At 51.5% G+C, this 13,858-nt stretch overlaps 8 protein-coding genes across 8 annotated transcripts; 4 read left to right on the top strand and 4 right to left on the bottom strand.

Annotated features, from left to right (window-relative positions):
* Positions 1-125: 125 nt before the first annotated feature.
* M438DRAFT_355158 (Clavaminate synthase-like protein) lies at positions 126-1,328 on the top strand (the record flags this gene model as incomplete). The annotated part of the gene is made up of 1 exon (XM_029907015.1): positions 126-1,328. The coding sequence occupies one exon, from the start codon at positions 126-128 to the stop codon at positions 1,326-1,328; it is 1,203 nt and encodes a 400-aa protein (XP_029761371.1).
* Positions 1,329-1,466: 138 nt separating this feature from the next.
* Positions 1,467-2,289, bottom strand: M438DRAFT_272373 (uncharacterized protein; the record flags this gene model as incomplete). The annotated part of the gene is made up of 3 exons (XM_029900561.1): positions 1,467-1,548; positions 1,605-2,146; positions 2,197-2,289. The coding sequence occupies 3 exons, from the start codon at positions 2,287-2,289 to the stop codon at positions 1,467-1,469; spliced, it is 717 nt and encodes a 238-aa protein (XP_029761370.1).
* Positions 2,290-2,754: 465 nt separating this feature from the next.
* Positions 2,755-4,710, top strand: M438DRAFT_405468 (uncharacterized protein). Its single transcript, XM_029909788.1, has 4 exons — positions 2,755-3,073; positions 3,132-4,192; positions 4,251-4,361; positions 4,417-4,710. Exons 2-4 carry the CDS (start codon positions 3,225-3,227, stop codon positions 4,481-4,483), a joined length of 1,146 nt encoding a protein of 381 aa, XP_029761369.1. The 5' UTR covers positions 2,755-3,073; positions 3,132-3,224; the 3' UTR covers positions 4,484-4,710.
* A 767-nt stretch (positions 4,711-5,477) lies between these two features.
* Positions 5,478-6,344, top strand: M438DRAFT_405467 (uncharacterized protein). The gene is made up of 3 exons (XM_029909787.1): positions 5,478-5,638; positions 5,690-6,006; positions 6,189-6,344. The coding sequence occupies exons 1-3, from the start codon at positions 5,505-5,507 to the stop codon at positions 6,281-6,283; spliced, it is 546 nt and encodes a 181-aa protein (XP_029761368.1). The 5' UTR covers positions 5,478-5,504; the 3' UTR covers positions 6,284-6,344.
* A 16-nt stretch (positions 6,345-6,360) lies between these two features.
* On the bottom strand, positions 6,361-7,444 carry M438DRAFT_365138 (alpha/beta-hydrolase). Its single transcript, XM_029907769.1, has 2 exons — positions 7,220-7,444; positions 6,361-7,151 (listed from the first exon to the last, which is right to left on the bottom strand). The coding sequence occupies exons 1-2, from the start codon at positions 7,432-7,434 to the stop codon at positions 6,635-6,637; spliced, it is 732 nt and encodes a 243-aa protein (XP_029761367.1). The 5' UTR covers positions 7,435-7,444; the 3' UTR covers positions 6,361-6,634.
* A 648-nt stretch (positions 7,445-8,092) lies between these two features.
* Positions 8,093-8,847, bottom strand: M438DRAFT_345358 (uncharacterized protein). The gene has a single exon (XM_029905434.1). It carries the CDS (start codon positions 8,833-8,835, stop codon positions 8,161-8,163), a length of 675 nt encoding a protein of 224 aa, XP_029761366.1. The 5' UTR covers positions 8,836-8,847; the 3' UTR covers positions 8,093-8,160.
* A 281-nt stretch (positions 8,848-9,128) lies between these two features.
* On the top strand, positions 9,129-10,336 carry M438DRAFT_273040 (3-carboxy-cis,cis-mucoante lactonizing enzyme; the record flags this gene model as incomplete). The annotated part of the gene is made up of 3 exons (XM_029900599.1): positions 9,129-9,272; positions 9,337-9,919; positions 9,975-10,336. The coding sequence occupies 3 exons, from the start codon at positions 9,129-9,131 to the stop codon at positions 10,334-10,336; spliced, it is 1,089 nt and encodes a 362-aa protein (XP_029761365.1).
* On the bottom strand, positions 10,212-12,499 carry M438DRAFT_345356 (uncharacterized protein). Its single transcript, XM_029905433.1, has 2 exons — positions 11,030-12,499; positions 10,212-10,981 (listed from the first exon to the last, which is right to left on the bottom strand). Exons 1-2 carry the CDS (start codon positions 12,109-12,111, stop codon positions 10,672-10,674), a joined length of 1,392 nt encoding a protein of 463 aa, XP_029761364.1. The 5' UTR covers positions 12,112-12,499; the 3' UTR covers positions 10,212-10,671.
* Positions 12,500-13,858: the final 1,359 nt, after the last annotated feature.

Here is a 13,858-nt window from a genome sequence, read left to right as displayed (position 1 = left end):
GCTGTACCAAGGCCTTTGCACCGCAGAAGAACACCGCCTGCGACACTACCTCGACCTGCTCTCCAAGCCCATCAACCGCCTCGATCTCTCTCAGAACACGGCCCGCCACGCAAACAACCACCGCCATGGCTCCGACCGCCGTCCAATCGCCGCTTGACGTCCCCTCGTCCGCCTACACCTACCACAACCCCTCGTCCAAAGTCTTCCCCGACGGTGTCAAGACTGCCGGCCAATTCGATCCCCTCTACGACCAGCTTGCCCCGTACTCTGCCTTCCCCAAGGAAATCACCGGCCCTACAGTATGGCAAGCTGGAGAATACAAGAACAACCCCGAACGGTGGACACACCCCTTCAGCGACGACGAGATTGCAGAGATCAGCAAAGCCGCCGACGACTTCATCGCCTCCAACACACCGCTGACCGGCATCACCAAGGAAAAGTTCCCCTTGCCCTCTGCCACCGGCCGCCTGCTGCACTCGCTGCGTCACGAACTGCTCAATGGTAAAGGTTTCATCCTCTTCAAGGGCTTCCCTACCGAGAAGTGGGGCCTGCACAAGTCGGCCGTCGCCTACATGGGCCTGGGCACATACCTGGGCTACTTTGTGAGCCAGAACAGCCGTGGCCACGTCTTGGGTCACGTCAAGGACGTTGGCGAGGACAGCAGCCAGATTGACAAGGTGCGCATCTACCGCACAAACGCCCGGCAATTCTTCCACGCCGACGACAGCGACATCGTCGGCCTCCTCTGCATTGCTCGCGCTCTTGAGGGTGGTGAGTCTGACCTCGTGTCAAGCCATGCCGTATGGAATGCCTTGCAGAAGGAGAACCCCGACGTGGCCGAGCTGCTCACCCAGCCCATCTGGTACTTTGACCGCAAGGGCGAGAAGTCGGTCGGTCAGCAAGATTGGATCCGCACGTCTGTCTTCTACCTCGAGCCCAAGCCCAATGGTCGTGTCTACTCCAAGTGGGACCCTTACTACGTCAAGTCTCTCACTCGCTTCAGTGACGCTGGCGCCATTCCTCCGCTCTCGGCCGAGCAACTCCGCGCTGCTCAGATCCTCGAAGACACTTGCGTACGTCTGTCTCTGCACATGATCCTCGAGATTGGTGACATACAGTTCTTGAGCAACGAACACGTTCTGCACGCTCGTACCGCCTACAAGGACCACGCTCCTCCATTGCCCAGACGCCATCTCATGAGACTTTGGCTCGCCACCCCCGACAGCGAAGGCGGCTGGACGCTACCTTTCGAGGACAGCTCCCACAGGAAGCGCGGCGGTATTCAAGTCAACGACAACCCCCCTGTCGCTCCTCTTGACGCCGAGTAATGACTCTAATGATTGACATGTCATCAACTGTATATACCATTTGTAGTAGAGATTAAAATGCTGGAGTTTAGGTTTTCGCTCATTAAACTCTGTTGATTGTGCAAGTCCTTGCGCCATGCTCACGCGACAAGTGCCTGCTCAAGACGATTGGGCTTTCTCGGCCTCGAGCTGCTTGAGCCTTGCAACGAGCTTCTCGCGAAGGTAGGGGCTAAGGCCAAGACTGTGATCATGTCAGTAACTGCTTGTCGATTGGAGGCTTCCTTTGGTTGTACTCACATGCCCTCCCGCGTGACGCATCTGTATGTTCCACTCTCCTGATAGCTGCCGTTCTCACCCACAAAGTTGCCAGCACCGTCAACCTCGAGACTGCCGAATATGTCCTCAGGCCAAGCGACACGACCATAGTCGGGAGGATTTCTCTGATCGCTGACGTGGATGTGACCTCCTCTTCCCGCACCTCCGGCACCACCCTGAGAAGACGCACCTCCAGCTCCATCGCCGCCAGTGCCGCCTCCACCGCCGTATCCCGTGCGTCTCTTGCTGCGCTTGCTGTGTGATTGTGCGAAGAAGACACCGCCTGAACCCAAGGATGATCCTGCCGTGCTGGCGTATGCCTGTGCCTGAGCAATGACCTCTGGATCGGTCGTCGCATGTTCGCGTATCACAGATTGGAGGATTTTCATAAAGGATTGGTTCTCGCGTAATGAGTCGGGCGTGGGAGGGATTTGTGATGTGACGCCGATGGCGAGCGAGCCGGTAGGGGGCGATGTAGGCAGGAAGGAGAGGACATTGACCGAAGGCGATTGCTTGTGGACATACTAGGACGTCGTTAGTTGGATGCGTTGATCGACTGCTGGGTGAAACGTACAATGTGCGAGTTGTTAGGGAGGGTGGAGATGGAGCGGCGGCATGCTGAGAAGAGCGTCGACACCAGCGGCCGTCTGGATTGTGTGAGGATCATCTTGTTTTTGTGCAGGTTATATTTGGTCGAGAACAACTAAACAAATGAGAGCTTCACACAGGTGCTTCCATTGTCGCATCGGTCGGACAATCGTGGTGGGTGCTCCGACCGCGAACTGTAGATGTCATCATCCAATCTCAGCTTGTTCACCAAGTAAACACCAGATATATCATCTGCAGTGTCGTCGATGTGTAAGGTGTTCCACGATTATGTCAAATCAATAGGAACACAACTGATAGCCAGATAACTGTTTTGGTGACCGACAGCGAAGTACTTGTTGACGGATAACCGTGATTGATGCTTGTAGCAGGGTCACCACCACAGGATCTGATAAGATTACGTGATGACCATCTAAGCCTGCGACAAAGGACACGGAACTTTTGTCTCCGAGCGACAGATTGACAAAGCGTTTGCGCAGTGCACATCCATAATCCCTCACTTTCACCTCCGCAGCATTGTACTCAGACGCCTGCTATATTGACCCTTCATCTTATTCGTCACATATCCACGCTGGAGCTGCGACAGGTCTGGCCACCGCCGTTGCCCTTGGAAAGTGGTCTAGCCTACAGCTGATCACGAAAGAAGTCATTATCAATTGATCATGGTGATTCGTGATATGATCGATTCAGCTTGTCAGAGTTGGAAGCGACGTGGTTGAGCTTCGGATACCACCGTGATGTCACCAACACTCGTTAACCATACTAGTTGACTGCTCATGGAAAAGGTATTTACATTCCTCACTCTTGGAGAATAGACCGTCCATGTGAGACTCGAGGAATGCAATGTAGGTTCATTCCAATATCATTCCCTATACCCCATGTTTTGATGTCTCATCAATGCAGGAATGCCACTCTGGCTCGTGAGAAAAGACAAGATGTGGCTTGCTCCATCTTCAATCCGCTTGCCGTACTTTGCCCACACTCCTTATCGCTATCATGTTTGGACCCTCATTCGTATCTTGTCTCTTACCCTTGTCGGCTTTCTTGGGTGAGGCTACTGCAGCTCTTCACCCTTTCAGACATGAAGCTGTCGAAGTGCGCCGCAGACAAGTTGGAGGCGGCGAGGACACTCCTTTCCAAAGTAGCGCTGCAGGCTCGGTGCTGACTTACATCACCCCTTCTCCTGGTGGTTCGCCAATTCCTGTCACTCAGCAAAGTCAGCTCGTGTCGTCAAATGTTCCTATCTTCACGCTGTGCGCGCTCCCACCAGAAGCCTTCTTCCCCATCACGGCAACGCCCACTCAGACCACCGCGCCATACAAGAACTATTCCATCTCTATACCACCTGGTCCGGGAACATGTACGACAATTTACAGCCCGACTGTGACAATGGTATGCGCTACCGTCTTGACTGGTATTGACCGCATGTACTCGGTGACCCAATGTGGACAAGACATTACCTTCTCAAGCGATTTCGGTTATGTGCTGGCCACACCTAGTCCTACCTTGAGAACCGCTACCGACTCCAGCGGTACAGCTGCGCTCATTACTCCCGCCCCTACTGTTCAAGCTCTCACTACATACTATGTTGCACCCTGGGCAGAGCTCACCAGTGCGGGTCCCCCTACAAATGTGGATAGAAAAATATGCGCAACATATGCAAATGGCACCGAGGAATGCGTTGTGGAATACTACGTATGGAAGACCAGTCTCGTCACTATTCCGACATCTACAGTAACATCTATCAACTTGACAACAACTGTGGCTGGACCGTCGCAGATCATTGTGGAGACATTCGTGGCCAATATTACGGAGATACTCACCACTTTCTCCATGTCTACTACTATGGAGTTGACTTGGTCTGTCGAAACCGAAACCACAAACATTGCTACGAGACCGACAGCCTCCACTGGTCCGACTGTCACTCAGACATACACTGTGAATCAGACCTCGCTCTCTACTGTGTAAGACAATGATACATGCTAATGTTTTCCGAATTCACCTGGGCTAACACGTATACAGCCGAACGACAAGTACGTCTACACGCCTAGTTACTCGGACCATCTACATATCAGGTGGGACGATTACCACCACAGTGCCCACTTTGCATCCCACGGCCGAAGCAATGGTCACGTGAGTCGTTGCACCCTGTTCTTGCTATGCATTCACTAATCGTCCTGCGCTCTAGTCCGTCAATAGTGACGCTTCCTTCTCCGTCTCTTGATGTAGCAAGTATTCTCGGCATCGATGACTGACGATGAACGTGGTTGGAATCTTTTGACTGTTCAGTATCTGCTTGTTTCATAAGAATCATGTTCCTCAAACCCGTTCTGCGTACTGCAACCTTACATCTTCATGTCGGAAATTGAGGATAGTGTGGCGTTTCCAAGTGAGCTTTATTGTCTTGTTTCGCTCACCAATGTTCATGGTCTTTCATTTGATAACAATTATTGTCGACAGAGTATATGAACTTTTTTCCACGCGCTCTGGCAAATTTCATGATACACCGGCTCAGTCTGTTCTTGCAGATGGCTTTCATTCAATAAAGTCGAATCTCAGATCGAGCCGTCTCATCTAATGGTTACAGCGGTACCAATCCTCGGAGCATGGCATCATCACCACGCAGACTTGACTCAGAGCTCATGAGCATTGTCTCGGATCACACAAAGCACTTCAAAGACTTTGTACAACAATGGTCCTGGAAACTCGCTTTGTTTCATATCATGATACAAAGCAAGTCAAAGAAGAAACAACAACAAACCCATTCAGCTTCTTTGATCTCAGATCTCAATCAAAGACCGTTGTTTAGCACTGTCCATGATCATCACCACTCTGATATAAGTCTCCTTCCATCCGAGCTCTGGAGCACTGTAGAAATCAGAAAAACATATCAAAACAACTGACATCTCTCAGCACAAATCAACAACCATGTCTGAACAGCCCTGGATGAAAATGACCGAATTTCCTAATAAAGAGGAACGAGCAAGGATGCGAGGTCCTCGCAAGCCGAGAACATTACGTGTTGACATCCAAGCCACTCAACCCGTTCAACCCGCTAAGCCCGCTTACTCTACATGTCTGAACGACATGCAAAACTTCGACAAGTTCTGGGACGCAGCACCACTCGGTGTTCGGTACGACGTCAACAAGCCCCTCCCTCCTCTTCCCGATCAAAAGGATCAAAAGACCCACTCACGTAGAGGTAGCAGATGTGAAACACCTAGGACCCCCATGGACAAGGCAGCTCATTGGGTCAAAGAAAAGGTCTTTACACCTATGAAGGAGCTTTTCCACCCTCTCGAGGCTACAGAGATGATAACTCCCCGTGAGACGCAGACTATGAGCGGCCGGACTTCTTCCCACAAAGTCCGTGTGATGGAGCAGGAATCACCACCGCGCTCGCGAGATTCGTATGCTTGCCTTGCCGAGTCGAACATCAAACCTCAAGCTGACACTGACAGGCAATCAAAATCTAGGCCGAGCGTTGATCGCCAGCCTAATACTCCAAGACACTCCCGCAAACCTTCTGGGGTTTCCCAAAGACCCACCATGTTCTCCCACAAATCCCATGCATCCGAGAGCTCAATGTCCAACAGTGTTCGAGCTGCGCTCGAGACCAGTGTCGGCACCGCAAAGGATGTCGGACATCGATTGGGAATTGGCCACGAGTCTGGACGATTGGTCTTTTCTGATACAGCACCATCTGGTATGATGGATCCTTGTAGCGTTTGTGGTAAAGAACCGAAAGGTGTTTTGTATCATGGAAAGTGTCGTGACTGTAAGTTCAAATAAGTGTTCTTCCCTCTTTACTAACCACATGTCTTTCTCATATGCACACACACACACCACGCTCATCTACTCTAATCATTAATACACATATTGACAAAAACTTCTCTTCCGTTCCCCTGTTCCCCCCTTGACAGATCTACTGTTATCGTGATATGCTAATTGGCTTTCTAGATGACCAACCCGTTGATAAAATTTTCCCGAACGGAGCTGCACCACCACTCGATGATGATCCAGTTTCCGACCCTTCGGCCTCTTGCAGAACCTAGAATACTCTACAGCCCAGCTGTATAAATACAGCAAGCTTTACTGCGAGTCCCCTGTTTGCCAGATGAATGTCTTGCCTCCTTTGGCACGCTTCTTGACTATATATTGCGAGGTACAACACTGTTTCTGCTTGAAGTCAAACAGATCGCAGAGGCTAGAGGACCAATAACGAGTTATTACTACCTGTTGTGGGTGGACCAAGAAGAAGTGAATTAGAAGACTCAAAACAGGAGCACAAAGTATCAAAAGGACATTTCATCTCATTCATCTTCCCATCTAAGCTCGGGAACTCTTCCAGGGAGAAAAGGGGGGTATATACACAAAGTAAGGGAAGAAGCGGCTACAGCAATTGCTCAGTGCAAGAACTGCTTGAACCAGTAAACAGCAGAGTTCTTTGCTCTCTCCAGACCCTCCTTTTGCTTGGGGTCGCTCTGGTCACCACGAGTGGCGAAACCGTGGACCAGACCGGGGTAGTAGTCGTAATTGAAAGGAACGTTCAATCCGGGCAAAGTCTTGAGGGTAAACTCCTTGAGCTCGGGAGTGAACATGGGATCGGTCTCGGGCGAGATGAACTGCACCGGAACACCGATGTTTGCAATCTCCGACTCCTCAAGCAGAGAAGGGTGGGCGACAGCAGCGGAATCGATCAGAGGCTCGTCCTTGCTGCCCAGACGCAAGACAGCCCAGGCACCGTAGCAGAAACCAATGGCGCCGACTTTCTTGTATTGAGACTTGAGCTCCTTTGCGTTTGCGAGGATTTCAGGGTAGCGGATTTCCTTGCTGTTGCGGCCGATGAAGGCCATGACGTCGAATTTCTCGCGCTTCTCGGGGTTCGAAAGGGCGTCTTCGTCGACGACTTCGCCATCGAAGCTGTGCGTGTTGGTGTTAGTAACAAGCAGTGGCGGGGTAGATGTGGATGGCAAGGCAAGAACACATACTAGTCGGGGACGTAGACGGTCACATTGGCTTCCTTTGCGTAGTGGTCGGCCAACAGACGGATGTTGGGCAGCTTCCAGCCAAAGACGTCGCAGACGATGAGGACGGCGGCATCCTTGTTGTCGCCGGTGACGTAGGCCTGGTTCTTGCCGAGGGACGTCTCCTTGCCGGTCGATGTACCGTTCCACTTGAATCCAGATTTGCAGCACTCGGACATGTTGATGTTGATTTGGTGGATGTGAGAGATGGGTGGAGAAGGGGAAAAGGGTCAATTGGGCGGGCGAGGGGCACGGCTATGATTTATATATTGTATCGTTGATTGAGGGCCTTACAAATCTATTCGACCCGTCTCGGAGCTTCATAGCTAGGTGGGGCAAAGATTCGCTCTGAAACCTTTTGGGCTCGGACTTTGATCGGCATACCTTGAAGATTGACAGGGCCGGAACCGGGCCTGTCTGGTTACAGCACACAACTAACCGGCGAGTCAGTCATAGCCATGTCGTTCAAGTAAATCCGGACCGTTATCTCCGTATGAGCTTCCCTTCTTCGACCGTTAACTCCGTATCAGCTTCCCTTCTTCGACTGTTGTTCTAGTACGCCGCGATGCTTTTGACAGTCCATGGCTGACTGGAATGCACAGTCCTTCCTGGCTGTACACCATTCCCTGGCCCTAGGTCAGTTATATCATGGACGATTGCTCTACTCATCACTGTCAAAAGGTCATTGACCTTCTGCAAACACGATGTCTGAATGCAGCTTGAACGGAAAGGCTAGCGACCTCGGCTTCGTTCAAGACTTGGAGAATAGCTTGAGCACCAATAGAAGACGATAAACGTTGTTGTTCCGAGACAGCTGATATGTTATGAAATTCAAAGGGCTCAAGCGCCAAGGGGCTCACGACTTCTGATTTGAAGAATGCATTTTTCATATGAGTACAGAGAAGCTATTGCTCAGGCATCACAATCTCATGTCCGTTCTTCTCTGCCACGTTCATGGCGACCAAGAATCTGCTAACCATGTTGTATGTTGCCACTGTCGCCGTTATCTCCATAATGCCAGTGTTGTCCAAGAATTTCCTTAGCGCATCAAAGACCTCGTCGTCGACGTCGACGTTCTTGGTGACCTGGTCTGTATAGCACAAAACTGCCCACTCCTTATCGCTGAATATCTCCTGCTCTTCCTTGGTCCTGGATCTACTGCCGGGTGGTACTACTGCAGCGGTACGAACAAGTTCCAATGATGCTCTAGGTAGTCCACCCTTGAGTGCTAGTGGTGCGTGCGAGTTCCACTCGAATGTTGCCTTGTTGAGCACTGCGATGCGGCTTACCGCCATCTCCATAAGACCGGGGTCAAGTGAAGTCTTTGATCGTACTGCTCCGAGCAAGCTGTTCCAGCCGTCGGCGATGGCCGTATTGTGTAGTAGTGCTAGGTCGAGGGGAAGGAGAGGACGGGGCTTTCTTCGCTCTGTAATGCGCTCGTAGACTGCTTTGGTCTGCTCCGACGCATCGGCTGCCGGTTCGGTAGGTGCGTATGGGATGCGCATGTTTGATCGAGTCGTCGACTTGTAGCTTCTTATAAAACGTAGTGTAAGGTTTGGGAGACGACAAGCGAAGGACATGGTTTAACAAGGGTACAACTTGGCTTTATAGTATGGCTACTCTGCTTGACGTGGGGTCGTCTTCTCCGAAGTATCCCGACCTCGGAGACCCCACATTCAAGGTGTTCCCATCGTCTGCCGCGGCCTTCTACCGAAATCTAGTCTCGCCAAAGCAACAACTCAATCTTCTGGTCAATCTTGTACAAAACCCTTTTCTCATGTTCCGGAGACTGCAAGGTAGAAACCTGAGTTCGTTCAAAACCCAGATACCAATTCTCGAAAAGCGCGGCTTTTCCACTTCCCATCGACGCACAATGCTTCACCACTTGATGGTAGGAACATGGACCCCTCCAGGCGCCATTTTCACTTTCCAATTCGACGACGAGGCTTTGACCCTGAAAATGATCAAGAGGACCGAGATCCCAAAGGATGAGCCTATCTCTTGGATGACTTTCGACGTACGTCAGGACGAATCGCGAACAGCACTGACATGGAGATTCTGAATTAACATAGTCATAACAGCACACAAGAAAGACAATCTATGGAGCTGCCATGAAAAAGTGGAACAGTTTCAGTGTCAAGAGTCCCACTGAGATTGAGCACACTGCCTCGTTCCCAATGGAACACGATCCCAAAGCTTCTCAGGCAGACACAAAGACTCGTGCCATCTTCGTTTTGGCAGGCAAGAAGCCTCCGTACAACGTATACGGTAACCCTTTTTACGACCACGCCGGTTCCGGAAATGTCTTCTCCGTGAATGAGAACGGAGCCCTGGCGAAGAACACTCAGAACTACGACTATTGCCCTCAAACAGCTATCCACGGTATGGTCTTTGATGCTTCAGAAACTTACCTCTACTCGGCCGATATGTGGGCCAACAAGGTTTGGTGCCACAAGAAGGACCCAGAGACTGGACATATGACCACTGTTGGAAGTGTTGATGCTCCCGCGCCTGGTGACCATCCTCGTTGGGTTGAGATTGCTCCAAGTGGAAAACATCTCTATGCTTTGATGGAAGGTGGTAACAGACTTGGAGTTTACTCGATAGACCCAGAGACTCACATGCCTGTCTACACAAACAAGATCTATCCTCTTGTCCCTCCTGGTAAGAATTCTCTACACAATTTTGTGCTGAATCACAATACTGACGCGTTGTACAGGTCACCAGGAAATCTACCCCAAGATGTACCGCTCAGATGTCGTGTTCAGGTCTCAAAGCGGCAAATACCTCTTTGCAACATCGCGATCGAACTCTCCCGATCTGACAGGATACATCGCAGCGTTCAAGCTCAATGAGTCTGGTGATATCGAGCGCCAGATCTGTCTCAATCCTACACCCACCAGTGGTGGACATTCCAACGCCGTTAGCCCTTGCCCCTGGAGTGATGAGTGGCTGGCTTTGACCGATGATGAAAAGGGCTTCATCGAGATCTACAGGTGGAACGAAGAGTTCCTTGGCCGTGTTGCTCATTGCGATGTCAAGGAGCCTGGTTTTGGTATGAACGCTATCTGGTACGACTAGAAAAACATAAATGCATACACATCCATCCTCTCTTGAGCAGCCATTACATTGTTGTTGCTCATATACAGCCTTTACCATCTGGGATTTTACACGCGATGTTCGGTATCTAGCTGATGTGGTGCACGTGTATAGCGTTGGAATCATTGAGGAAACACGCTCAGAAAGAATGAAGAATCAAGTATAAGAAACAAATATGTTATCTTGACGGGGTAAACACAGTCAAGCGTGGAGTGACAGCACAGAGTGATACAACGAGAGGCAGGCGATATGGAAAGGAAGAAAACTTTTGATCGTGGCTAGGACTATTGACCGTAGCATACCTACATTCGAGCATCTCAAACGGTAGAAACCTTGGGCTCGGCAAAAGGGGTATCAGGTCTCTCAGCGTGGATGGATCTGACAGTTGTGGTGGCCTTTGCTCTGAGGGCCTCACGAATGTCCTCGAGACTTCTGTGTTCCCAGCCTTGGAAGCCGGTGGCGCTGAGAGGATGGAGCACACGGTTGTTAGAGGCATGGGCCCAGTCCTCGACACGAGGTGGGGGCGTACTGGTCATGACATCGATATCGGCAGCCAGCTCACGGCAGTAGTCGTCCAGGGGGAGGTCGTTGACGTCGTTGCCAAAGGGATTCTCGATTTCAGTGCCGCTGGGAGAGAGTTAGTAAACATGGTATGCGGAAGGAGATAAGACGTACATCTTAGAGAGACCAAGGATGATGTAGGCGGCAAGCATGGTGCCAGGAATGGTGACCCAATGGAGGTAGTTGTAGAGCTGAAAGGGCAGAACAAGAACATAGGCCCAGGTGATTTGCGAGATGGAGATGGTGTAGGCGATTGGCAGTGGTGTGTTGAGGACACGCTCGGTACCGGTGAGGACGTCTGCGAGCGAGCCGATGTTGTTCATGGCCCAAGTCTGATGGATGGGGCCCGTCATGGTCTTCTCCTGGAAGACATGCTCCATGTATGACGACAGGTACGTCAAGATTTCGAGCGGCGGGTTGCCCAGGTTGTCGTTGGCGCGCTTGATCAGCTTGCGAGGGTTGGACTCGGCAAAGGACACGCCCAAGTATTCGCCGGCAGACTTCCAAGGTGTAGGCTTTCTCTTGCGCAGAGCGGCTTGGTCGGCCGTGCCAGCCATGAGATCGAGATGGGCGACCAATGGCTCCAGATCGGGGTACTCGATGGCGGGCTCGAAGCGCAGGCGATGCTTGAGAGCAACAGCAAAGGCATTGAGGAGGTTGAGGGCGCTGAGCTTGGCCAGCAAGTCTTGTTTTCCCAGCTCTTCCGACACACTGTGTCTCTCCTCGACGTGGACCCAGATCAGACGAGCCAGATTGCGAGAGGTGAGCATCAGCTGCGACCAGTACTTGCGTCCGTCGTTGTAGCGCTCATAGGCTGTTGACGAGCGGAACGACAGAGCCAGACCGACAACAAAACCCAGCACGGTCAAGAGGAGCGAGTTGATGCCCAGGTGGACGCGTGTGAACTTTGAGATTGTGGTGATGGCGGTTGCCCAGCCGCCGATGAACAGCAGCGGGAGGAGCATCTTGGGCAGGACGCTGCCGTGCAGGCGCATGAAGAAGGGCAGCTTGGAGTGACGGGCCATGTCGCGAGGGCCGGCGAAGTAGTCCTCCATCTCCAGGTGGTGCGGCTGCGGCTTGCGTGATGAGGCGTGGAATCCTTGGGCCTTCCATGTCGCCTCACGCGAGACATTAACTGAGGGTGATCCGGTAGACATGGTGGCCGTCGTGCTTCCTGCGAATTCGGATGAAGCCATGGCGATTGATTCTTTGGTTGGCGGCTGCACTGTGTCGCTTCAGCAGAATAACTAGGTGGATGGGGAAAAGAGCCAAGGTCGGGCAAGTGAACAAAGACACGGGAGAGAAAGGAATGTAGGATCAAGTCAGCGAGTGAGCATACGCAATTGATGAAAGAGCGAAGTGCCTGGTCGATTTACATGACAACAAAGAAGTCGATGTGTTTCATGATATATCGGCATGCATCAATCACAGCGCCACGGGGTCAAGGCTCTCGAGCGAATACGAATACAGCGCAGGCATGGAACAAATCGGTCGAGGCTGCGCGTGCGTTGCATCACTTTGTTTGAGGCTGTGCAATGCAAGAAAAGAAAACTCATCAAATGCGTCCCCTGAGAGAACACGCCAGCTGCAGACTGTGCAGAGGTGACAGTGCCGATCCCTCCGCCTGTTCGAATCGGCCATCCGGGGTTGGAGACACGCGACATGTCGGCTGTACCCGCTCCATCATGAAACCGTCAAGGGGAAACTCGTTCAATTCTTCTGTTTCAAATCTCCGACCAGTGTCCTTTAGCATGGTATACTGCTGGTAGAATGTTACTGAAGACGCCCGATAAATGCTGCTACTTCTTCAATCTTAGGGAGTTCCGAATTGAACACGGCATCAAACACGAGCTCGTCTCGGCGTCAGCCTCAACATTTCCCCTGACTCGCCGAGCAAAAAGCTTCTCTTGTGTCATCGTTTCGTCCTCGTCCTCGTCATCGCTTACATACCAAAACATACCTACCAAGCCAACGACGCATCCCATCTCTTAACGACGAACCTCATTACCGACAGCCTCGTAGACGGTCGAAACGCTCAACCATCTCGACAGCCGCAGCAACAGCCTGTGATCTGCACCTCCCTACGCACTACACCACAAAACGCTCTCCCTTTATTCCCTGTGACGCCCGTCAGAGCCCACTCCATCGCCAAAAGAAGATCATGGCAAATGCAGAAAAGAAGGATACAAAGCATACAAACACATGCTGAGGGTGACAGCTGTCTGCCTTTTGCACACTTCTCGACCCTCAACCTCAATGCCATGGACAACCACATTGCCTTGCCTGTGAACCAGCATCAGAAAACTGTTCAAGTTCATTCACTCGTTGACCATGTGCATGAGCTGACAGTCGAAGAACACGGAGCAGACGTGGGGCAGATGTGGGACTTATGGGGAGACATGTTGCTTGCACCAAACTCCGGTCCATAAATCGTGTACCTCATCTGTGTCTTCTGTATCTCCAATAGAAGCACGGCATAAGGTTTGTCGAAACACTGGAGATCATTGCACTTACGCGGTTCGTAGAGAGGCGTCTCCTCAAAGTCCAGTAGGACATTGAGAGCATACATGATCGAATACCGAAATAGCATCGCAGTTTGCCCTTGCGCTCGTGGCTTCGAAAGAAATTTGTGCCTCTAATTTGACAGGTATAAATAGACAATTGACACGCTTCTACTCTTCAGCACAGTCTCAGCGCGTTCATCTTCTCGTGGGTCAATGCCACTACACTATTGGACCTCAACAAATGTTTCAAAGACATGACGACTCTGATTTAAAGCATGCTCTGGAAAGGCGGACGAGACACATGCCGGGCTCCGCGATTTATTTGCCAAAGGCCAAACCTGAAGGACGACTGAAGCAAGCCCTCGAATCAGACCCTGAAAAGGCAAATCTTGGCGACCTTCGGCAGAACCTTCCCGGCCATCCGCTCCTTTTTCCCCAG

The sequence above is a fragment of the Aureobasidium pullulans genome, assembly GCF_000721785.1.
Source record: "Aureobasidium pullulans EXF-150 unplaced genomic scaffold scaffold_8, whole genome shotgun sequence".
In the NCBI taxonomy this organism is placed as follows: Eukaryota; Fungi; Ascomycota; class Dothideomycetes; order Dothideales; family Saccotheciaceae; genus Aureobasidium; species Aureobasidium pullulans.
Note: the sequence above shows the minus strand (reverse complement) of the source record. Positions and strands in the feature narration are given on the sequence as shown.